The following is a 23,742-nucleotide window of genomic DNA, read 5'->3' as shown; positions in this document are numbered from 1 at the left end:
CCTTTGTTTATTTTTTATGTCCAAATTTAATTAAATGTAAATACTTGATAATGTTTAGAATTAAATATCTTCTTTGTTTTCAATTTTCAAGAAAAATGAAATGAACATGATTGAAAAACTAACAATTTTTTTAAACCCCTATATATATCTATTTAATTTCACCTGAATAGTATGTTCAGACGAAATTATGTAGAGATATATTACATGTTATTCGTATTGATCAAGTGAAATTAAATAGATATATATATGAGTTTAAAAAAAAGTTATTCGTACACATGATCAATGAAGGATGAAAATTTATTTTGTAAAATATGAGGGATGAAAAACTTCATTTTGTGAAAATGTGAGGGGTAAAACAATTCATTTTATGAAATATGAGGGATGAAAAAATTCACTTTATGAAATGTGAGGGACTATGGATCGGATTATGTAAATTTCGATTTGACAATTTTGCTCTTAAAAAATGATTAAATGCAAAACACATGGTAGATTCCTACAAAAACTAGTCGAAACCTAGTTAGGAACCAAATTTGACCAATATGAATTTGTAAGGGATGTAAAAGTACATTTTTAAAAGTAAAAGTATATTTTTAAAAGTGATGGACGAAAAAAATTATTTTATAAAATATGGGGGACGTTTAGAATGATTTTCTTCAAAAATAGCAAACCAAACAGGTAATAAGTTTGTGACCATAAGCAAAGTGAAAACCAAATCAAATTATTCTACTTGAATTAATTCTAGTTTTCTTTTGTGGTAGGTGGGAAGTTTTAAATTAGGTACTTCTCACTTATACTCTTTCATCCGTACCATTCAACCTATCGTTCTCCAAATTAATTCCAATTTTATCAAATCTAGTTTCATAAATTTTAAAATTTTCTAATTTGTTATTCTAACTACCAATAGAAAAAAACTCGCTCAATAATACCAAAATATCATTAAATGAAAAAAAAGTCGCCCAATATTCTGTCATTGAGACTAGAGGTGCTATCGAGCCGAGTCGAGCTCGAGTAGCACCATACTCGAGCTCGAGCTCGATCAAAATTTGTGCTACTCGAGCTCGAGCTCGAGCTCGATCGAGTAAAAAAATTTGGATTCGAGCTTGACTCGATGAAATAAAACTAAACTCGAGCTCGACTCGTTTGAGCTCGAGTAAATATCAAGCCCGAGCTACTCGAGCTCGAGCTCGAGTTTTGAAATAAATCTATAATTTTTTTAAAATATATAATATATAATATAATATAAATATATAATATAAATAAAATATAAATATATAATATAAATAAAATATGAAAACTCGATTAAGCTCGACGAGCACTCGAGTATTTATTTTTTGAGTTCGAACTCGACTCGTTAAATTTAACGAGTAGCTCGAGCTCGAGCTCGAGCTCGATTTTACCGAGCTCGAGTCAAGCTTTTGATCAAGCTGCTCGCGAGTAGCTTGACTTGCTAGCACCCCTAATTGAGACGGATTTCCGGATTCCGCAAAAAATGTTGCTGAGACGGGCGTTGTAGCTTTTGGACAAAGTGTCCCATTTTGAAGTTTAGGGACTGAAATGGAATTTTGTGCATAGTTGGATGGGCTAAAGTGGAATTAACCCTTTTCTTAAGAATCGAAAACGCCAATATTCTCCCTCCCATAGTCTGCACCGCAACTTCCTCTTCCTCCACCGTCCGCCCCACTCCCCACTTCCCGCTGCCGCTCTACGCCTCTTTACATCTCTTTTACACACAGTCACACAGTAAAACGAGCCCAAACTCACATGCTATATCTTTTTCTGAAACCCAACAATCTTCCCGAAGTCCAATTACTATAGAAATCCAAGAGCAAACTAGAAGAGATAATGGTGGGACGGTCATGTTTAGCAGGGATGGAGGTCCCAATAATCGGCAGCGATTCTATCAAGTGGTTTCAAGTTTCAGTTCCGTCTAATTCATCTTCTTCGGCTTCTTCGACATCCGCTCCTACTACTACTCTCAGTAGAGACTTCGCGTCCTGTTCTGCTATTGGAAATCCTCCTACTTATCTCATTTGGTAAACCCTTTTGCTGTGGCTTTCAAAAATTTGTGGTATTTTGTTTTTAGATTTTCGTATAATTTGCACACAATGTAGTTTTGCATTATCATTGTGCATTGGTTATTTTAGTTAGTTCTGAAATTCTCTTTATGTACTTTATGTTCTTTGAAAGAGGTAATATTTTTTTATTGTTTTTAATATAATGGATATTAGTTCATCTGTAGCATGCGAGTGTCTATTACAATTAGTTATAAAAATGCAGCATCTTGGTGTTTGCAATTCCCCCTGGAATCTAATCCTTTTGCATAGATTTTAGAATATTGTGTTTTAGAGTTGCACTTGAAACTAGTAGTTAAGGAATGGCTAACTGTTTAGATTCTTTAATATATGGATGATGGAACGCTTAAAATCCTCTATGCTGCTTTTGTACTCTTAAATTTTCTGGTATCTCCAATTGCTGTTTCAATTCTCTCTCGTCTTCTTTCCCCATTTGAACAATAGGAGTGTTGGTTTTTGTACTACAGGAAAACTAGCAAGGGTCAGCCAAATGTTCTTGAAATATTAGAGGTTTATGGTGACAAAGAATTCCCAAAGATTGGACTGCAGATTTCATTTCCGGACGCCCTCTTTCCATTTGTTTATATACAACAGGATGAGGTTTATATTTTTTTTTTACTAGTTTCATATGTAAAATAATGGTTCTTTTTTGTTGTGATTTTGAAATTTAAGATTCAAAGAAACTTCCTTTTATTTGCAGAGCAATTTTGGTTCCGAGAAAACTTACTTGCTTTATACCGTGACGGTTAATGGTGTTGCCTTCCTTGTAAAACTCAAAGGACTTCACAAATATGCTTCTTCCTCAGTTGTTGCATCCAATGACGTGGTCGAGTATAATACACAAGCTAATCCACAATGCGGAGTCATAACAGCAGCAGCAGCTTCTTCCAGATGTCTCATAGTTGGGAGAAATGATGGATCTATTGGTTGTTTTCAACTTGGCTTGCTCGATGCTACAGCTCCAGGTGTACATCATGTGTCATTTTCCAGTTCTCCGCATAGCTGTATGGGCTACTTTCTCTAGGACTTAGTTCTTATATATGGAACCAAAAGTGCAAAAACTTGGATAAGGTTTCCCAAATGGATGAGATTCTCATGTTTGAGTGTGCATGGCAAAAGTTTGATCTTTCTGCTAATAATGCTGAGTATGGGTCTTCATTTTTCATCTCCTCTCAGACTTGACTTGTTTCTTAAACTTCTATCATTTTTTAACTCTTCTGTTCAGGCTTCATGTGGGAGCTACGGGATGATGCTGGTTTTGGGCGATTGTGGGGTATAGTATCAAGGTACTGACTTTCTACACTAATTATGTTGTGCTATGGCAATTTTATCCGATTCTTTTTTTTTTTGTTGGTTTATTTATGTCTGCAGTGTGTTCTTAGAGTGTACTTACTTCAGAAACATTAGAGACATATCAAGTACCAATTGCCTTTTCTTTCCTTTGTTGATGTTACATGTGGTGTTCTTCTTGTTGATTCCTTATGGACAGAATGGTTAAACCTTCCCCCTTCCCCCTTCTCTTTAGGCAGTCATTTCAAAATCCGGCAGTGCCTTTGACATTTTAAAAAGTAGCTATTGTTTCATTATGATTCTTTCTCACATGGAAAATCTAAAGGCACTACCTTTTCTGTTGAAATTTGATTTTATGTAATGGAGGCTTGAAAACATCCTTCTGCATTCTGCTTTTGAATATTGAACTGGAACACCTTTTTCTGCAGGATCCACTATTAGATCCTCCTTAAATTCTTTGTCACTTAAGTGCTTTTTTCTATTTCTCTGGGAGAAGATATGTTTGCATTTGGATTGAAATTATCTGAAAATTTTTTTGGAAAAATTACTGTAGCACTTTTTGTGACATGATGTATGTGAGATAAAAAGGTGCTTGGGAAGGTGAAAAAGTAATTGAAAAATGTGTTTATGATGCAAACAAATAATGTTTTGCAAGAAATCACGAATCAGGTAGATAATTTACATTATCCTATTCCTGATGCATGTTTTCTAATCTATGTCACCTCAAGCAAATTCACCTTGCTCTTCCCCTCATGGTCCGATCTCAATGTTTGGAATCACATTAGTTTACTCCTGCTAAGAAAAACCGCTAAATCTCCTTTTAGTTATACTTGTGCAAGATCATCCATGCATATATGGATTCTCTTTCCCCATGATTAGCAACAGGGAAGAAGATGGCATAATTGGCATTTCCTTTAAAATTATTCTTCTGATGCATCTATTGTTAGCAACAAGGAAGAAGATTCCTCAAATGACATTCCCTTTTCAAGCTATTCTATTGATGTATGTTTGCTTGCCAATACATGCTGATTTGGGGGTAGGGAAGCTTTAGTTCCATGTAAACACCGTGCTCTTGTAATTCATTCTTATCTGTTTAAGATCAGCATGTTTAGGGTCACCATAACACACTGCTGGCACTAAGAGACAGAACTGTTGACTTTTTGTTGTCTCCTACACTGGATCCTGCATGCTTAGAATGATTAGGTATTCTCTGTGGTTTCCTGCCAAATTAATTTTGGTCTGATAGTTCTCTGAAGTGCACTCTCAGCTTCACTGAGTATTTGCATTCAACATGTAAGTAGCTGTCTATTTTGGATCTTTCACCTACTTTTGTGGCTTCTGCTTGTTAGATTCTTTTGTTTTTTATGACCAGAATGACTTGGAATTGGAGAAATTTGGTAAAACATTAATAGGCATCACATTCACCTTTAATCATCTTCGATAGTTAAAGTGTTGGAAGGCTGGGGGAAATGACTAATAAATCTTTTGACAAATCTTATAGATATGGCCTTTAAAGTGGTAATCTTATATGAGAATGTGTTGCTTGTTACCTTATATTTTGCATGTATACAAGTGCAATATGATGAGTATTTACCTTTTAAAAGTTTTCTTGGGATCTTACTGCTTAGCAATGTGCCTGAGCAAGAATATTGAAGTCTGAGCAAAATTCTCCCCACAAGTTGGGTCACTCCGTCTTAGCCACTAATGTTTCACTTTTCCTCCCTCTTTCTCTTTCTGTTTCTGTTTCTCAATCTCTGTCTCTCTCCATCTCTTCCTTTGCCTCTCTATTCCAAAACCTTAGCAAGCATATAAACACACTTAGATTTAGTCAATGGTTTGTGATCTTTGACAGCTGTAGGCTGTTGGCAAGGACGGACCAAATGCCTCTGGGTTGTTTCTTGGTTGAATTGTTGAGAAACCTTCAAATTACTTGTTTACAAGATAATAACACAACTGATAGGTTGTTGCAATTTGATTATTTTATATAAATCAGTTTTATTTTTAAGTTTGCATATTCAAAAAAATCCTAAATGGTCACAGGAGCAGGATTTCAGCTCCTGTGCAGGATTTGGCAGTTGTAGAGGTGCACCAGAGAAAGCTTCTTTTTGTGCTTCATTCTGATGGGATCTTTCGAGCTTGGGACCTGGCAAACCGGAGCAAAATTTTCAGTCATGCTATTACTGTTCCAACAGTTACAGGCAAGTTTACAATCTTAACTTGTTATGTTGTGTCAGCCGGTTGTTCTATCCATTTCTCTTAGATTATTCTACTAGCTGGATAACTTGTAAGCTTAGTGTATAAAGCATCAAGAGTTGTTCATCCATGAATTTTGTGAAAGTAATTTCCATGTAGCACTTCTCATTTGAAAGCAAAAGGAAGAGGACAAACATTAAGGAATGTCTTGAACTCAGTTTAAAGTGGTAAAAGCAGTTTATACGAACAAAAGGAAAGATTGCCATATTCCACATGGTTTAAAAGTAGAAAGACTGTGTGATCTTGCCTTGTAATTTTTTGACCTATAAATCTCACAAAATGCCTCCTTCCTACTCTTTGGTTCTCATTTTTTCTTCGCCCACAAATCTTCTGGATGAAGGCAGTTCATTCCTCACAAACTTCTGACACTAGGAAGCTAGATTTCAAAGTTGGATTTTATATTATAATTTATCAAAGGCAACAGTTACAGGAGGTTTAGGAATATGAACTTTGAAAAAGGCAAAACTACTCAAGGCTTTAGCAAGCTCTAGGTGCATGCTTTTCTAGTTTCTACCATGCATGCACATAAAAGTTGTTTATATCATCCACCTCCTTCTTAAGGCACCAAAGGTGGAAAAATAGAGTGAATTTAGGTTTAAATTTGAAATATGTTTGCAGAATTTTAGAGATTTTCCTTGGGTGAAGTCCTGATATATTGGTGACTTTCTCGGAATTGGGTTCTGAAGCGGTTTTATGCCCATTTATTCACTTTGTAGATATTTATTTTGTTATCTAATCTCTGATTTTCTTGTGATACTAATACTTCCATTTTTAGATTTTTGGAATGTTTTGTCATGTGAAACTTAACTTGTGTTTTGTCTTCAGGAACTATATTTCTTAAATTATGGGTGGGTGATGATAACAGGGCAATGAATATAATTCCGTTGGCAATTCTACATAAGAATAGTATGGTACGTAATTTTAGAATAATCAATATTACTTGTATTGTTTGCATGGTTTCATTTCTTGTGCTCTTCCCTTTCCTTTGGGTATGAACATCTGCATGGGCTATTGAATCAACACCTTGTCAAATGTTGCTTAGCCCAACAACATTAGTTTATGGGGTATCAAGTGAACAAGTCTGATGAAATTATGCTCTAAAAATATAACAGAATCATCTGCTGATTGCGGATGTCATTTATGTGCAAAATTGTGTGTTTCTACGACCTTACCTTATTGCTTTATGTGCACTCAAGTATATTTTCTACATTATTGTCATAACATGGAGAAAATTCTTTAACTCGAGTAATCCTTGGTGATTTTGTGATTAAACTTTGCTAAACAGGTTTTGAATTGGACCCATTTACTTTAAGCCATTTTAGTCAAGTTACATCAGTATCAGTAGTCACTAGTCTGTCTTGTGGTTAGAACAATGACTGAAGATCCTGGTTGCTTGCTTCTTCCTGTCATTCTTTTTATTCAGCCACTGAAGTACCTGGTTGTGGGCTGTGTATTTCGTTGATACTTGTTTTGATATCCTTATTGGTTGATGATATTGTGAGAGCTTATTATATATTCATAGAATCTCCCCTTTTAAAATTCTTTAATGATATACACTTGCTTTGCATTACTAAATGTTCAGGAAGTTGAGATGATATCTTTTTATGGCCTTAATTTGGGTTTTGGGGACAAGATGATTTTCACACTAGAACCTTCGATAACAGACATCACTCTGGAAGAGGTATGTGAGTTACCCTTGTTTAGGGTTCCCCGTCACTTTGTTATTCTCTAACTTTATGTTTCCAATTTTCTGTCTCCCTCTTGTACTCAATCAGGGTGGACCTGTTGATGTCATACTTACTTCAGACAAAGTTTGGATACTAAAAGAAGATGGATTGCTCATGCAGGAGCTATTCTGCCAAAAAGAGTAAGTTTTTAGATGCTGGGGAGTGATGTTTAACTGTTTATAGTTCTTTGTTTTTTTCCTTCCTGTGAGAGAAATTGATGAAACTTGATTGTGCCCCTTCACCCATTTCTTCATTGATCTTTTATAGCATTAAGTCTTCTTTGATATATGGTGTTCATTATGCTTGCGGATGATGTTTGAATTAACTGTTATATTTTTTTCCATCTTTTCTTCCTTTTAAAGGAATTGATGAAACTTCATTGTGTCCCTTTATTGGTTCCTTGGTTGACCTTTTATATCATGAAACCTTCCTTAGGCTTGATATGTAGTGAACCCTTCTACATATTACTTTGCTATTACAAGGCTGCTTCCACAGACTTGATATGTAGTTAAAGAAATATTATGAGAGAAACAGAAATATATAGAAGAAAGGATTCACTGATAAAAGTTTTTTATGTTATTGTTCCGCATTCTTGTGGCATGTGGTGCTTCATTTTCAAATTGCGAAATATAACTTCCTTCTCGAACTCCTTTTGTGTCTTTTTTGCGATCTAACTCATACAATGCGCTGCACTCACTAGATATGATTTAGTTTTACTTAAGCTTGGAGCTTTTTCTATTGACACTCGTAAATCTGGAAAATTGTACCACTTCAAATGTGGTTGTGATTACATTGATGCGTAGAAACTTGCTGTCATTTCAGTACATTTGTTACTTTTCCTTTAGCATTCAGATGCTCATTTCTATGTGAAGTGTGATTTTGCAACTTTCATGATTTTAGGGCAGTCACACATTCATACGGCTTGCAAGAAGCATTTGTAGCTGATCAGCTGTTTCAGAGTTCTGAACATTTTGCAGATGAAATCATTTGGCTAGCCCATACAGTTTTTTCATCTTCAAAGGTGCTTTAAAATAATCGCTTTCTGGATATAGTTCTGCTGATCTGCTTGACCGTGTCATTGATCAATGAATGAACTTCTAGCAATTTTATGAGATAGCTTCAGAAAAATTTGTATCTGTTCTAGTTGTGGATCTATGTAATTATACGTATCTGAATCTCCTCGTATATGGTTATATATATATAGTTGTAGACATTCTCATTTGTCATGATATGCATATCTATACTTTCCAAATCAAACATAGATTAAGTCTTGTGCTGTCTACAACACGCTTTAGACACGCTTTATGTTTGGGTCATTAGAACATCTTAAAGGACTAAGACCTTGTATATGAAGAGAACCCATTGAAAAATTTGACGCATCAAAGGAAAACAGAGTCCCTAAAGGTATTAGTTATGGAAACACAGATGTTACTTGCAAATTTATTGGTGATATAAATGACATATTTGTTGACAAGTTGTAGACAATTAGAAGCTATAGTTTTAGATTATTAGAGCAAGGGTTGTACTTCACAAATTGAAAGGGTTTTGGGTTCTACCGGTTTCACAAGTTCTATAAATTGGGTTGTAGTCCCCTTTATTGAATCTTGTGATGATTCAGTGGTCTGCAGTTCCTCCATTCAAATGAATATGAGCTTGTAGCCATTGGCAATTGCTGTTTTATTATTCTCTTTGCATTGAAGTTTTCAGTAGAGTGAAATATTTTTGTCATTTTCCGAGCTTGTTATTCAGATTGTGGAGGTTAAATATATCTGTCGAGGTCATTAATGAGTTACATTACAATTTGAGGTCATATTGGTTCCAACTATAGTGCCAGTGGTTTTCTTTTCTTTTACCTGGTTAAAAAAAAAAAAAATAGAATGAAGAGATACTTTGTCATGAGTTGGTTAAATTGGAATTTGAGAATTTGCAAATGGTCAGTGCAGTAGTCATGTGTGTGTGTGTGTGTGTATGTTTTTTTTTTTTTTTTTTGTGGAAAAGATTATACAGATCTTTAAGAAGTAAATTCCTCTCATCAGCTTTCAGCTTTATTCCACTGAATTTAGGAACCTTGCATTCTATAGTTTGACTTGATTAGATGTTTGCAATATATGATTTTCTGCCCTTTTCTTTGAGAAAAAGAAATTTTTTTTGTCTTTGAAAGAGATGTAACTTTTGGTGACATTATCCTACATAGCTTGAAGCTGGGTGCAGGAATTAAAAAAAAAAAAAGAGCAATTTGCTTCAGGTTTGTTGTGGAACTTAATTAGAGTACTTTTGTATTGCTTCATGCTAATTTCTTAGGTTTCAATTTTTGTTTCTATTATCTTTTCCTCACTTGTAAAATAGTTTCATATTTTTATCCCCACATGGCCTATTAGTTGATGACAACTTTTCTATAGCTAACGATGAGTCCATGAAAATTCTCTCCTTTTCAGGATCAAATCTCCCAAATTGTTTCTTCGATATTCTTACATAGGTTGCTTCTTCCTGGGGTGTATCACAGCACTGTCCTTCGGACAACATTACAGTATTACAACAAGCACTTTACTGATTCTGAGTTCGATTCCTTTACTATGGATGGACTGAAAAATGAAATCCAGTCACTCATTGAGAATGAGGTTGCCTTGTGAATCTTTTTCTTTTTGACCACCTAAAAATAAATAAATAAATAAAAGGAAGGGAAATTTAAGATAGCTGATAAGAATCTCTGTCGTTGTAGGGCTGTTCTGGAAGTCCTCTTCCAGTATTACAGTGGTGGAAAACGTTTTGTGCCCAGTATAGCCATAATTGGTGCAAAACTAATGCAGTTTGTGGTTTATTTCTTGATTCATCGACTGGTGCTGTTGGTTTGATCAGAAAGAATATGTTCTCTCTATGCCGAATGTTGGAGGACATTGAGCTTTTCATCTATGGTAAATTGAATTTCTTTTACTTCTAGTTCTCAATCATCTGCATGAGCTTTTTGACTAGACTTCTTTGGATATTCACTGTCTGTTTTTTATCAAGCACCTTCTTAATATCTTTGTATCAGGTTCTTTTGATGAAAGTGGGAATTCTACTAGTTCTGGAGCTGAATTTTCCAATGATGAACTTGACCGAGAGATTCTTTTTGGGGTACTTCAGTGCATTAGCAGTGTGAGCCAACAGTTGGGCAAAGCTGCTTCAGCTATATTTTATGAGTCCCTACGTAGCACACCAAATATATCATGCGAAGAAGTTCTTCCTTGTTTGCTGAAGATTTTAGAAACAGGATACAGTGCATCGATAGTGTCAGTGCATGTGTCAGAAATTGGAGCTGATATTGCATGGGAAAAGGAAGCGGCAAATCACAAGAATTTGAGGAAATTTTCTATGGATCTGTTTCTCTCTCTTCATGCATTGCGCTCTAGAGCTACTTCATGGGGCAGAGTTTTGGATGTCATTCAGAGCTATTTAAGGTTTCTAGTGCCTCGAAAAATCGTCCACAAAATGGATTTTCAAGCAATCCTAAATGTCAATATTTTTGCTGCAGTGCAGGCTACTTCCCAAGTTGCTAAAGTCATGTTTGAATCTGCACTAGAATTACTCGTACTGCTGACTTACATGGTTAACCTAAATGGGAAGGTTAGTAGAAGTTCAAACTGTACAATGTTTGACACTATCCCAGTTTGTGCTTTTTTTAAGTTCCGAAGTTAAACTATGCGATTTCTTGAGAGATCATTTCTTTAATTGATGTCTTCGTTTTACATCCTGGGAACCGATTGGGTGAATTCAAATGCAGAAAGAATTATTTGGATGATGTTCCTTGTGTGTGTTTTAAATATCTATATCTTCTGTGGTTCTAACCCATGATGTAGTGTTATGGTAGGATGTCTGATAGCTTCCGCTTACTAGTGATCCAGTGCTACTAGACTTGATATGCCAAAATGTATGCGATAAGTTTGATTTAGCAATATCTGGTTAAGAATTATTTTTCTTATTCCTTATCTAAAAATCCTTGTTTAGGTCAAGCTGCTATAGTATTCAAGGATGCCTTGGTACGAGGGAAGGGTTTAGCTCTGATCTCAGAGAGCTAAAAGCTGCAAATCAACCAAGGTTCTGCTTGTTTGCTTAAGATAGACACCATTGGTTCAGTTAACAATAGGATTTAGGATTGAGCTTGCTATTTAGGTCACTTATGGTGTGAGCTTGGCTTGTATAAGCTAACATGATCATCTCTATTTTGTTCTGATTTCACATTAAAGGCATCAGTTCACATGTATATGTCATAGTGATAAGCATATTCAGTTAGTGGTTATATCCCAATACTCTGGAAGATGCTGAGTTGATGAGTAAAGCCTTGTTTCTTTAGGTAAATCCAACAAAAGCATTTTGTGTTTTAAATAGATCAAGTTCATACTTGAAGACGATTTTGGATTCCACTTAGCCCAGTTAGATCTTAAAGCTTGAGCTTTTAGGTTCGGTAAATGAGCTTTTAGGTTCGGTAAATTTGAAGCTCTAATCTGGCTAGTTAATACTCAAATTGGCTAATGTCTTAAGCTTCTAGAATTAGTTGCCTATGCTTAAGTGGAAGTACATCTAACACAATTATTTTTTCCCCTGTGCCCCCAGTTTTGGGTGAGTTTGTTTGTGAATCGTTTGTAAATGCCTCTTACATTGTCACAGGTGAGAACTGGATGATTTGACTGGCTAACCATGCTTCATCTTATGCACAATATTGTATCAAAGTATGAAATCAGCAACCAATTGTGAAAGATAAAGCTGATGTATTAGGGATGAAAAGTTGGTGCACTTCCCAGTTAACATTTTTGTTTGTCAAACAGGTTTCGGTTTTAAGTGCCCATGAAGCATGATGGTATAAGATGTCATATAAAAGAGTATTTGAAATCCTAATGGATGTTGAACATTGGAGATTTTCCCATTTGTATTATATACAGTAGTTAAACATAGAACTATAATAAGCGAACAGCTTATTACCGTTTGTCTAGGTTCATCCTCTTTCTTACGTCTGCTTTCACTTTGTCTACTTTTGTTGGTTCATGCTCTAGGAATTTTGGGTTATTTTAAATGTAATACTTGCTTCCCTTGTGAACATTGCTGACAAAATTACACTGTTGGTTAGTGACGAAGCTTGACTGCATTTTGATTACATGGATGAGTGCAAAACTCGCTTCTCTTTTGTAGATCCACATGTCACATGATGATGCTTCTAGAATAAAGCTTGAGCTAGTCCCAATGATTCAAGAAATTCTGACTGAGTGGCATATCATTCATTTTGTTGTGACCACGCCCACTGAAGCTCCTGTCTTGGAAGATTTTAGTTATCAACTTTCATCCTTACACATTGGTAAGCATTTGAATTTAATTGCAATGACAAACTTCTTGTTCTGGTTTTGATAACGATGATGCTATAATTTACAAGAATATGGTTCCTATAACTTACGAGAATATGGTTCCTATCTTCCACAAAAGCATGTCTGATATAAGTTTTGTGTTTAGCTTTAATGAGTAGAAAGTGTTCTGATATAGATTTACTGGTCCACAGAGACATGGATCCTATATTCGTGTTGTCATTGAAATTGTTAATATAGAATTGGGAAACTCTTTTTGGTCTTTAAATTTAATCTGAAAGGCTTTCTAATTCTCCTTGGTTCAAGGATTGTTATTTCTGGATTATCCTAGCTGTGTACAGCTTCATGAAGTTTTATATCTATGGAAAATAACTTTTGAGAATTTGACTTTACGCCGTTGAATGCACGTGTGCTAGATTGCTTGTTGTATGCTAGTCGTTTTTTCTGGGATTTCATTCTTATTGACGTTATTGTCATTCATGGGTAGTAGATTTTTATGCACTAAATAATGTATTTATGTTTGATTGCTTCTCATAAATGAGGAAAAATATTAACTCAAGAATTCTTACTGCTTTTATTTTGGAGAGAGTCAGTCTTAATGCAAGAATGTGATGTACCAAAAAATCTGTGGTTCCTAATGGAATAGGTAACAAAGCCACTTTGCCACCCACTGCTACCAAAACACCACTTCCCCAAGTTAAACCGGTGCAACGGTGGGTGCTAAAGCATGGGTGTTTCATATCCGTTGAGTGAAAATGGGTTGTAATTGGATTGCAGTATCTGAAAACATATCTTGAGGACGCCCTAAAGTGCTCATGGTATCAATATGAATGTACAAACCAAAACTGTGAAAGCCTAGAAATATACATGCCCAGTTGAGATGTGATATAATTGCATCACAATGTCTTAGGACACGATCTAGTAGATCATTGTAGCGAGTAGTTGGATCATAGTCTCTTGCCATAATAATGGCTGCTTGTGCAGCAGCACCAACTATGAGAAATCCACCAATCCACATGTGATGTGTGAACAACAACAATTGTGTACCATACTCAGTAGCTAGATATGGATAAGGGGGCATGGAATACATGTGGTGAGCTACAACAATGGTTAAAGAGCCTAACATGGCTAGGTTAAGAGATAATTGAGCATGCCGTGACGTTATTAGGATCTCATATAGTCCTTTATGGCCCTGGTCTGTAAATGGACCTTTGTGTGCTTCTAAAATATCTTTCTGACTTTGTTTCTTTTCTTTTGGTTAGATAACAAGATTGATAGGAGATCCTTAAATGATAAGCTTGGAAAATGTGACTTCACATTGGGTTTTATCCTATTACTTAATCTTCGAAGTTCTTCTGGAGATCAGAGGCACCTCTCTTCGAGAAACCTGTCTGATTGTTGCAGCATAACTAATTTAGTCCGCGAGTTCACTAGCTGGATAATATGGGGAAGTAGTGGAGAAGAATCTTCTGTTTTCTTCATCCATTTAATTGAACTTGCTTTTATCTTTCTCAGACATGGCCAGTACAATGCACTTGAGGTTTGTATCTCTTTTCCATTCCTTCACATCATTATGGTATACTTCCTGTTTTACAATGGTTCAAGAACAACCTTATGACCCACAATTTTGATTTGTTCAGTATCTTCTCAAGTTGGTGGATGCATACTCTCGGAAGCAGAAAATTTGTGAAAGCCTTCAGAGTGCAGATGGGGAATGGCCAACTCTCCTCCATCTTCTTGGGTGTTGCCTCATTCAACAGACACAGCGTGGACTGCATAGGACGCTGAAAGAAAGAAAAATTTCTGAAGCTGTGTACTGCTTTTATAGGCATGTTATATCTTGCTAAAAGTTGTTCAGTTTTGAATATTGTTTAAATTTTTTAGATGAGAACAACTTTTTGTTTCTTTCTTTCTCTTCATTTTTCTTCTTAATGAATTTACTGTAGTACTTGCTTCTGGGTTGTGGTATCTGTTTCATTTATTTTCTTTGTTTGGTGACTGGGTCAGTAAGCATCAGTTCATAATATTCCAAACAACTTGTGAATATTTGTGTTGTTTCCAGTTCTAGAATGTCTTCCCAAGTGTACTGATGCAATCTTTAGAGCAGTGGTTGTTGGGAGGTGCATTTTTATCTGGGGGTTCTAATTTTTCTATTGGACGTGTACAGAGCTGCATCAGTGCAAGGAGCTCCTGATGCTTTGCAAAGTTTGCCACAAGAAGCAGGATTGGCATACCTTGGTTTCAGTATGTTTGTTTTGAATTTTGTTAAATTCTGTGGGAGAAGTAGATATTACCTTTTACGGCATCCCTTAAAACACAATTATCTTTGTCTTCCAGCTGGTTGCAGCTCAGATGCATTGTGGAAGCTTCATTACTATCAATGGGCTATGCAGATATTTGAACGATATAATATAAGTGAAGCTGCTTGCAATTTTGCTCTTGCTGCACTTGAGCAAGTTGATGAAGCTCTTGGCAGTAAGGATGACAGCTCTGGACAAGATCCTCTTGATGAATCAGCAACTGTTGTCAAAGGACGACTGTGGGCAAATGTCTTCAAGTTCACTTTGGATCTGAACTTTTATCATGATGCATATTGTGCTATAATTTCAAATCCAGATGAGGAGAGCAAGAATATTTGTCTGAGGCGATTCATCATTGTTCTTTTAGAGCGTGGTGCAGTTAAGGTTATGTCCGTCTCTCATCTATATATGTTTTCTTTCTTTCTTTTTTTCTTTTTTTGCTTCATGTTTATTTCTTCTGTTCCTCTTTTTCAGAAATCCTTCTTTCCAGCTGTTGGTTGTTGTTGTTTTCTCTTACCTTTTTTTTTTTAAATTTATGTTTCAGTTCTAATTGCTAGAGGTGAAAAAACAAAAGACCCCATTAACCCTGGTTGATGATAGCAAGTAATGTATTATTTGGTATTGCATAATTTGTTAGGAGTTTGAACCATGAATTGAGAAGGGTTTATGATTTTCTGCTCTTATTTGGTCTCTTCAGAATTGAAAAGGGATTAGATGTTGGTAACATGTCTTTCCTTTTTTTTTTTCTTCCCTTTTGTTTTGGCGCCTATTTCAAATTGATTGTTTAGGTGCTGTTCCTATGTTTCCTTGGAGGTTTCTTTTAATTGTTCAAATCCATTCCTTTGATGATGCATGAAAGCTGGAGGAGTAATGATTGGGTTTCTGTGCTTTATTTGTAGATTCTTTGTGACGGCCAGCTACCTTTTATTGGCTTAGTAGAGAAGGTTGAAAAAGAGCTTGCTTGGAAGGTATGAACTGATCCATTAAAAATTGAGAGATGAATATAAGATTTTCATTTTGCAGGCTTATATCATTGACATTGTTGATGTAAATTTTGTAGGCAGCACGCTCAGATATTTTGGCCAATCCGAACCCTTTAAAATTGCTCTATGCTTTTGAAGTGCATAGACAAAACTGGCGTAAAGCTGCTAGTTTTATTTATTTGCATTCTACTCAGCTTAAAACTGAAGCAGCAAATAAAGATAATCAGCACAGGTCCTTTGCCCTGCAAGAGAGGCTTAATGGGCTATCTGCTGCTATTAATGCTCTGCAACTTGTTCATCCTGCTTATGCTTGGATCGACTCTCTACATGAAGAATCCACTCACAAAAAAGAACATTATCCAAGTAAAAAGGCTAGGATAACAAGGCATGAACAGGGTAAAGTATCTATTTATTAAGGTTGTGGCTAATGATTGACTCTTCAGATTGGGTGATGAATTTATCCTTATATCAAATACTTGTTAACAGTAATACGTGTTCTTTGCCCTTGATTCACTTAATGATATTTTTATATGCTTTTCAAACACAGCTCCCGCTGATGTTGATGGACCTCAACATCTGTACTCCTTTTTGGAAATTGAAGAAATTGAGAATGAGTATGTCATAACATCTGCAGAATATTTGCTCTCACTAGCAAATATTAAATGGACTTTTACTGGTAAGATCTATATGCATTACCTTGTATTGGGAGGTAGCTTTGTCAGGTGCTACATTGATATGGTTTGTTGTTGTACATAGCTCAATTTTGAAATTCTTATCCTTCTAAAACTTATTCGTGGCCTCTGACTTTTATGGTAGCTGACCTGGATTAGCTTACTTCTATGTGTTCCATTCATGCTAATACTGCAATATTTTTCTCTGTTGTAATATGAAGAATTATCATAAAACTGATTTACATTCTAAGAATTTGAATTGTTTGATTATACACTTTCTTTCTTTCTTTCTTAGTTTTTCTGAAGGGGTGTATTTTTACTTTTATTTCTCTTTCTTCTTTTGCTTTACTTTTTTTTTCAGGAGATGACAAACCTCCAGAAAATTTGGTTGACCTGTTGGTGGAGGCAAATTTGTACGATATGGCTTTCACAGTGGTTTTGCGATTTTGGAAGGATTCAGGACTGAAGAAGTGTGTTTTAATTTCAAGTTATTTGAAACTGACAGGTGTTATGGTTTATTTATTTCTTTGCTGATTAATCATAGTCAATTACAATGTGGTTCCTCTTCAGGGAACTTGAAAGAGTATTTGCTGCAATGTCATTGAAATGCTGCCCAACTGGAATAAACCCCTCACTTTTTGGGTAGTATCTTTAATTTCTGTATTTTCATGATATGTCTTTTGACTTACCTAATTTTTAGTACCAGCTGGCAGTTTGTTTGACTGACTTTAATGGGGGTTGCTTTTAGGAATCATAGGATGCAAGGTTTTCTCTTAACTTCATCTCAGGAAGAGGAGAGCTTGCTTGATATGGGAGCTATAGCACAACAATCCAAGGGCAATAGTCAGTGGGAAACACTTGAAGTCTATCTTGTCCGTATATGTTCCTTTCTTATTATCTTCCTTGACTGCAATTCGTTAGTGTTTTTCTATTTTATTTTGTGGACAAAGCACTATTTTTAAATTGTTGCATGGACTTTGATGATACAACTCAATTTGTTGGTTTGAAAATTATTGAGCTGGGGATTTCCCTGTTCCTGTATTTGGTGGAGGATAATTTGGTGGTTGGTACCTCATGGCACTGCCATTTGGCGCCTTGGGGTATGAATTCCTTGTCATAAAATTACTTTTCCTTAATGTACACATTTGGCATGACATGTGGTATTTAAAGAAGAGATTACCTTCAACAAATAACATAGTTCTGAGATCTATATAAGCCAACACTTACCAGCATCAGTGTTGAGCTTGACAGATTGTATAACAAGAGCAATCAACTCAGTAGGGCCGTGAAACACATATATGTCTACATTGATTCTTGTAAAGGTATTATTAAGTGAAAATTGTCAAGAATCAGATTGGTTTGCTTTAATTAACCGATTTGAGCTAACCTGGTTGACAACATATTATATCTTATAGTACTTGAAACCTTATCACAATTGCCTTGTGATCATTTATAAAACTGCTAGGTTAGGCCAATAACAGCATTTTTTTCTCACAATTTCATGACTATGAAGACGATATGTGCTGCTAGCTTAGATCATTAAGTGCATTATAAGCACCAATTAGGTTTGGTAGCAAGGTAAATTTGTACCATACACCCTCTGATATGTCATCCTTCTGCAATTGTTGAATGCAGGGAAAATACAAACAGTACAACTCAAGATTACCTATAGTGGTTGCTGAAACTCTTCTTGCTTCTGATCCACAGATTGTTTTACCCCTTTGGTTGGTCCAATTGTTTAAGGTAAATTTTCTGTTTTACAAGTCAATGAACTGGTTGAATTACAAAAGTTTAATTAAACGTGCCTTATGAGTAACCGAGTGATGCACAATATTATCAATTCTTGAAGGCAAAACTTGACCACGATGGCAATAGGATTTAGCTGACAAAGAGTTGATCTAACACCTGGGGAGGTCACTACAGATAGGAAATAGATGAATATTTGTAAAATGGAAATGTCTTTGAGAGTTGAAACTTTATGGTTCCATGTTTTGTTGGACATAAAACTTGCAAGTGTTTTCAGTTAAATATTTCATGCTTTTCATCCTTCACTTTTTCTAATAATGGATGATACTTTGTCAAGTTCCAATGACGTAGGAGGATTTTTTGGAGATGATCTCATAGTTGCTGTTCAAAAAATTCTTAGAACTTGTGCTAGAGGCAAACCTGATGTGCGCAATTTAGAAACAATCACTTTTTACATGTAAGAATTTAGTGTGAAATTTTCTTAAAAAATGATCGTTTAATAGTTTTTTGAATAGGATTCTAATTAACTTGGTGGTTAAAATGTTTATGGGTGGTTGTGTAGGCGACGTGTGTTTAGATATTTCGGGTTAAAATTGGCTGTGGTTGTGTTGGTTGGCAATATGGGCAACATGTGGTTCCATAGTAAAGGTAAAAGTAAGTGATTTTGAGGGTAAAGTTGGAAATTTCAAAAGTTACAAAAAAAAAAAGTTACACCAAACCTAAGGCTCTTCCTTGATATATATTATAGTTCTTAAGGATGCTGAGCATGGACCTTTTCTTCGTTGATGCCATAATACCTTTTGAATGGACTGTATACGCTGTCAAGTTTTATGTTAAAAATGTGGAGTTTGTCATGTTTCTTCACTTTCTCCAAATTTAGTGTGGAAACAAATTGTTAATATGTCATAGTGATTTTTAACATATGTTGTGAATTTGTGATCTATCTAAGCTGTTAGTTAATTGAATATATTGTTTCCAAGCTTGACAGTTTGTCATGCTTTTCTTGAAATTGACTACATTTTATTGTTCTAGTTGTACTGGACACACTATCCTTTTAGTTGCAATAATTGCAACATAAGCTTTAAAGATCATGTAAGTAGTTCCTCATTGGGGTTCGCCACTACTACATGCTTTCTCATAGCAGACTGGAAGTCTCATAAAGCCAATTCCACGGCTTCAGCAAGTGCATGCTACCTTTATTAAGTTTTTTGCAGTAAAAATTTGCAAGTATGATATCTTAAGTAACTGATTTATGTTGTTTCAAGAACTCTTCATCTGCGACCTACATACAAAATACTGGTGCTAGTAACTGGGGTGATGGTACTTTAGCGGATATAGCAATATAAAGCACTTAAGATTCTTTTATTTTTAAACTATCTTTGATGCCTTTGGGTATTTGTGATGGATCATTTTTCTGGTAAATTCTCTACAGTCAACCAAAGGTCCCATCCTTTTTGTCAACAAAATGCATCCATAAAGTTTCTGTGTCCAAATTGCTTTCACATTTTGGTGGAAGGGATAACATCTCCAGTGATATCAAATGTCATGTGGATAACATATTTACAAGAATTGTCAAATTAGATTGGTCATAACTGTGATGTCGTAGCTGGGTTATGGTGATTAAAATATGCTTACATTCGTTTGAGAATGGGATTTGGTGGGACAATTCCAATTGATCAAAGAATGTTTTGGAAACAAATGGATAGACAATTCAGATTTTGGACTTTAAGAAACTTGCAAGCTGGTAAAAGTGTGTGAACCAAATTTGCGTGGTTATGGTTGGTCAAGTTCTTTTGGGGGGCCAGATCAGAATTAATTCTAGTGAACCTTTGATAAATAATAAGTCAGAATACCCAGGTTCTGGAGTCTGGAGTCTCTGCATGCATATTTTGGATAGATTGCTTGTGCCAGCTTGTACTGCCTTGTAAATTAGGATCTTGAACTTCATTCAACTAATTTGAGTTGTTATAACTCAAAATATTGAAATATACATACCTACATAGACACAAACATACATATGTATGTTAAGTTTGTTTATTTATACTTAGATACGTATGTATTTATGTGTGTATCTGTCTCACATATATATTCTTGTCACAGGTTTCTCGGCAGGAATATGGCTTTGGAATGATAGGAAGTGAATCTAGCCCTGCATCACTGTTTCGGTTATATGTTGATTATGGCCGATACGTGGAAGCAACTAATGTGCTACTTGAATATATTGAGTCTCTTGCGTCACTGGTAAATTCCTTAATCTCTACGATGATTAGTATTTTTTTCCCCAAACAAGATGATGATTTATTAATTCTCTGTTTGAACAATTGTGAAGATTTTAAGCTTTTTATTTCCTTAAGATTTATTCTCCAACAACAAGATCCACATCAGAGACACATACTGTCAGATCCTTGCGACCTGTTTGAACTTTTGAATGGTGTACACCAAATTTATGGCCATCACTTGCAGTCAGTAAACTACGCTTAACTACAATTTATTCTACTCAAGCATCTTTATGATGCTTCAAACTGTCCTATGAATGACTACCCATTGAGGACCTTGAGTCAATGGGGTGCCGCATGGGTGCTTTGCTCGTCAAACTGTAGCTTCCATGTATTTCTGTATGAACAATTTGTATTGTTGATAGTGTTAAATCCTGTTTAAGGTTGCATAAAATTACATAAGTCGCTGTTTCAGGGAATGTGCAAAACCATAGATGCTTCTGGTGGTTATAGGTTCTCTAGTTTAAAGTATGTGTACTTGGTTCTTGGCTAAATGGTGCTAGTGCTTTCTGGTCCCCTGTGGCTCCCAAAGGGCCCAAGCATAAGTCCCATGTTGACGTGGAAGTGAAACAAGTTGTTTTATCTGCAGAGACCAGCTGATATTATTCGCCGTAAAAGACAATGTGCAGTGTGGTTTCCATACACCACTATTGAGCGGTTATGGTGCCAACTTGAGGAGTCAATCAGGTTAGGTCACATGGTTGATCAAAGTGAGAAGCTGAAAAAGCTGTTGCATGGAGCTTTGCTCAAGCATCTTAATCTAGTATGTTAAATACTTCTTTGACCTTTTCCTTTGGATTTAATCTAGTTGCCCTTGAGACTCATGGTTTTGGCTTTCTTTACTTCAGATAAAGGTTGATTCAGATGATGTGCAGTCTTTCACTGTATAGTAGGGTTGATAAAGTTCTGCTAAGTGTACCGGTCAGTGTCAAGAGTGACATGGATCATGAGCCTCAGGACATGGAAGTCTTCAATCCCCAGCTTCCTTTTACCAAGCAAGTTACACAAAATTGGATCTCAGGTGGTGTATACTGTTTTCATTTTGGATATTGTCCTCCCCTCGCCTGCATCTCATGTGGCCACTGTCAACTGTGTTACTGTTGAATGCTGAGTTATCGTATGCTTCAAGTTCTGTGGTGTGTCACCAACTGCTTCACTTATCAGGCAGAAAGATAACCTTGCTAGTTGATTCGTTGGGCCCTTATCTTCTATCAACTGCCATTGCCGTATATATGTCAATCCTTTGGCCAGACAATTTTTTTTTTTTTTCTCAGAGATTTCTGTTGTACAAATCCGGCATCTTGAGACCAGGTTTGATTATGTGTAGCAGTCTCGTTCCAGAATCGCGTCACTTTAGTGAGTCTTGTAGTCGTTGTTTGTGCAATAGAGGATGTAGTTCTAGCTCACATATCCATATTCTTTTCTTTTGTAGCTGAAAGCGCAACCAATTCATCAGGGACCTTTTAGCTGACATTTCCATATTCTTTTGTTCCTGCTTTTACCCTGAAGTCATTGGCAATGGCGTATGCCAAAAAGGAAGGAAAAAGAAAGTGTTTTTTCCCAATTAGTTACAACAAAATGTAGCTGAGACAAGACTTAAAATCATCATCACACTTATCCGAACTAACTGCGATTATGAATAATGATTTCTTGGATTATTGATGATGTGTTGGGAGTGTATGGCCATGCTGATTTAGACCATCAAACCCCAGGAAAGGAAAACCCTGCACTTAAAATCAGTTTTTGGTCCCCATGAAGCCTTGGCCTGGCATTCAAGGTTTAAGAATGCCTTAGGAATTATTAAGAGTCATGGTTCAAGATTCACTAAATGTGAATTCATTCTAACAACTAAAGTAACAAGAAGTCAGATAATAATTCATTCATTTATGAATTTTTGCAAATTTGCCTGTGCACCTACCAGAATACGGCTAATGAAAAAGTGGAAGTTTACGCAGATACATTAAATGGAGGGATTTTCTGCCAGGATTGGATGGTATGGTAATCACTGATTTGAGTTTGCTTGCGGAAAAAAAAAATTAAAAGGGGATGAATTGATGGTATATACTTAAGACAGTCTGATTCTTGACTGTTAAACGTTGCGTGTTTTAGTTGAATCCAATAATCATATTCATATGAGGTGGTGTAGGACCAGTTGAATTTGTTGGAAAATGATTTCCCAGTTGATTTTCTCTAAAATCACTGTATAAAAATAATAAAAAGAAAAGACAAGATCCAGCATGCCTTCAAATTTAAGAATCATGTTCAGCACATTCTAGAATTAATTAATACTACTGCATAGTAAAAGAATTTGTAGGAAATCTATTATAGGAAGGCGTTTCAGTCAAATATGGCCCCCCCACCCAAAAAGAAAAAATTAATCCAACCTACACTATTAAAACTCTTGAGATTTTCTTCCGCAAAAATACTGGACTACTTGTTATTTGTTAAGGGAAAAGTCTTGCTGTTTCGCAAGTGAGTTTTCTGGGTGTTTTTCTAAAATTTTACTATAACTTACTGTAGAAGTTGTAGAAAAAACTTTTGAAATGAGCAAATTTTTGGATATTTTCAAGTGTATAATTTAAAATTTTTGAAAAGTTTTTAGAGGTTACTGTAACTATTAAAGTTGTTAAAAAACTTGTAGCAGACAAATTTGATTAAAAACGTGCTTGCCAAACAAGGCTTATAATAAAGTCCAAGAATCATTAATGGTGTATTATACACCGATAAGATGTAGATCAGCGAAAACAGATAGACATGACCCGTACGAATTTTCCAAATTCTTGGGGGAAGACGCTGAAAGTTGACTTTTCCTCTTTTTTTTTTTATTTTGATTTTGTCTTCACATTAATGTGTTTCTAGAAAGCAAACGATTTTGACTTGGAAATTACGTACATGTCTAGAAGCCAAGACAAAAAATGCAGAAACTGCAATTCTTGTCCCATGATTTTGGTGGTTTCCAATTTTTTTTTTTTCCTTTTCTTAAACTTGCAAGTTACTATCCCAAAAAATTTTAAAAAGATTTAGAAAAAAAATAAATGAAAAGGATCAAAATTAAGGAGAAAGGCATGCACGAAGCATTCAATAATTTTGACCA

General features: G+C 35.5%; 1 protein-coding gene across 2 annotated transcripts; it reads left to right on the top strand.

Moving 5' to 3' along the window:
- The first annotated feature begins 1,637 nt into the window (after positions 1-1,637).
- LOC113727728 (nuclear pore complex protein NUP160-like) lies at positions 1,638-22,121 on the top strand. 2 transcript variants are annotated; one of them, XM_072081049.1, is made up of 27 exons: positions 1,638-2,033; positions 2,540-2,672; positions 2,773-3,037; positions 3,298-3,358; positions 5,403-5,560; positions 6,441-6,526; positions 7,198-7,296; positions 7,391-7,482; positions 8,243-8,363; positions 9,778-9,960; positions 10,062-10,254; positions 10,374-10,945; positions 12,506-12,668; positions 13,935-14,212; positions 14,313-14,500; positions 14,840-14,916; positions 15,010-15,356; positions 15,872-15,940; positions 16,033-16,351; positions 16,503-16,631; positions 16,988-17,096; positions 17,197-17,268; positions 17,375-17,498; positions 18,262-18,369; positions 20,473-20,613; positions 21,238-21,411; positions 21,497-22,121. In XM_072081049.1, the coding sequence occupies exons 1-27, from the start codon at positions 1,843-1,845 to the stop codon at positions 21,536-21,538; spliced, it is 4,494 nt and encodes a 1,497-aa protein (XP_071937150.1). In that variant the 5' UTR covers positions 1,638-1,842; the 3' UTR covers positions 21,539-22,121. The 2 variants fall into 2 exon arrangements, with proteins under 2 accessions (XP_071937150.1, XP_071937151.1); XM_072081050.1 differs by having other exon boundaries at positions 2,773-3,217.
- Positions 22,122-23,742: the final 1,621 nt, after the last annotated feature.

The sequence above is a fragment of the Coffea arabica genome, chromosome 2e, assembly GCF_036785885.1.
Source record: "Coffea arabica cultivar ET-39 chromosome 2e, Coffea Arabica ET-39 HiFi, whole genome shotgun sequence".
NCBI classification, from domain to species: domain Eukaryota; kingdom Viridiplantae; phylum Streptophyta; class Magnoliopsida; order Gentianales; family Rubiaceae; genus Coffea; species Coffea arabica.
The sequence above is the reverse complement of the archived record's forward strand: the minus strand, read 5'-3'. Positions and strand labels throughout refer to the sequence as shown.

Bases quoted from the DNA above. Each gene is read 5' to 3' on its own strand.
- LOC113727728 (XM_072081049.1), top strand. From the start codon at position 1,843: ATGGTGGGACGGTCATGTTTAGCAGGGATGGAGGTCCCAATAATCGGC. The intron at 17,499-18,261 runs GTCCGTATATGT...TGTTGAATGCAG, and splicing joins AAACACTTGAAGTCTATCTT to GGAAAATACAAACAGTACAA. The intron at 18,370-20,472 runs GTAAATTTTCTG...TTCTTGTCACAG, and splicing joins GGTTGGTCCAATTGTTTAAG to GTTTCTCGGCAGGAATATGG.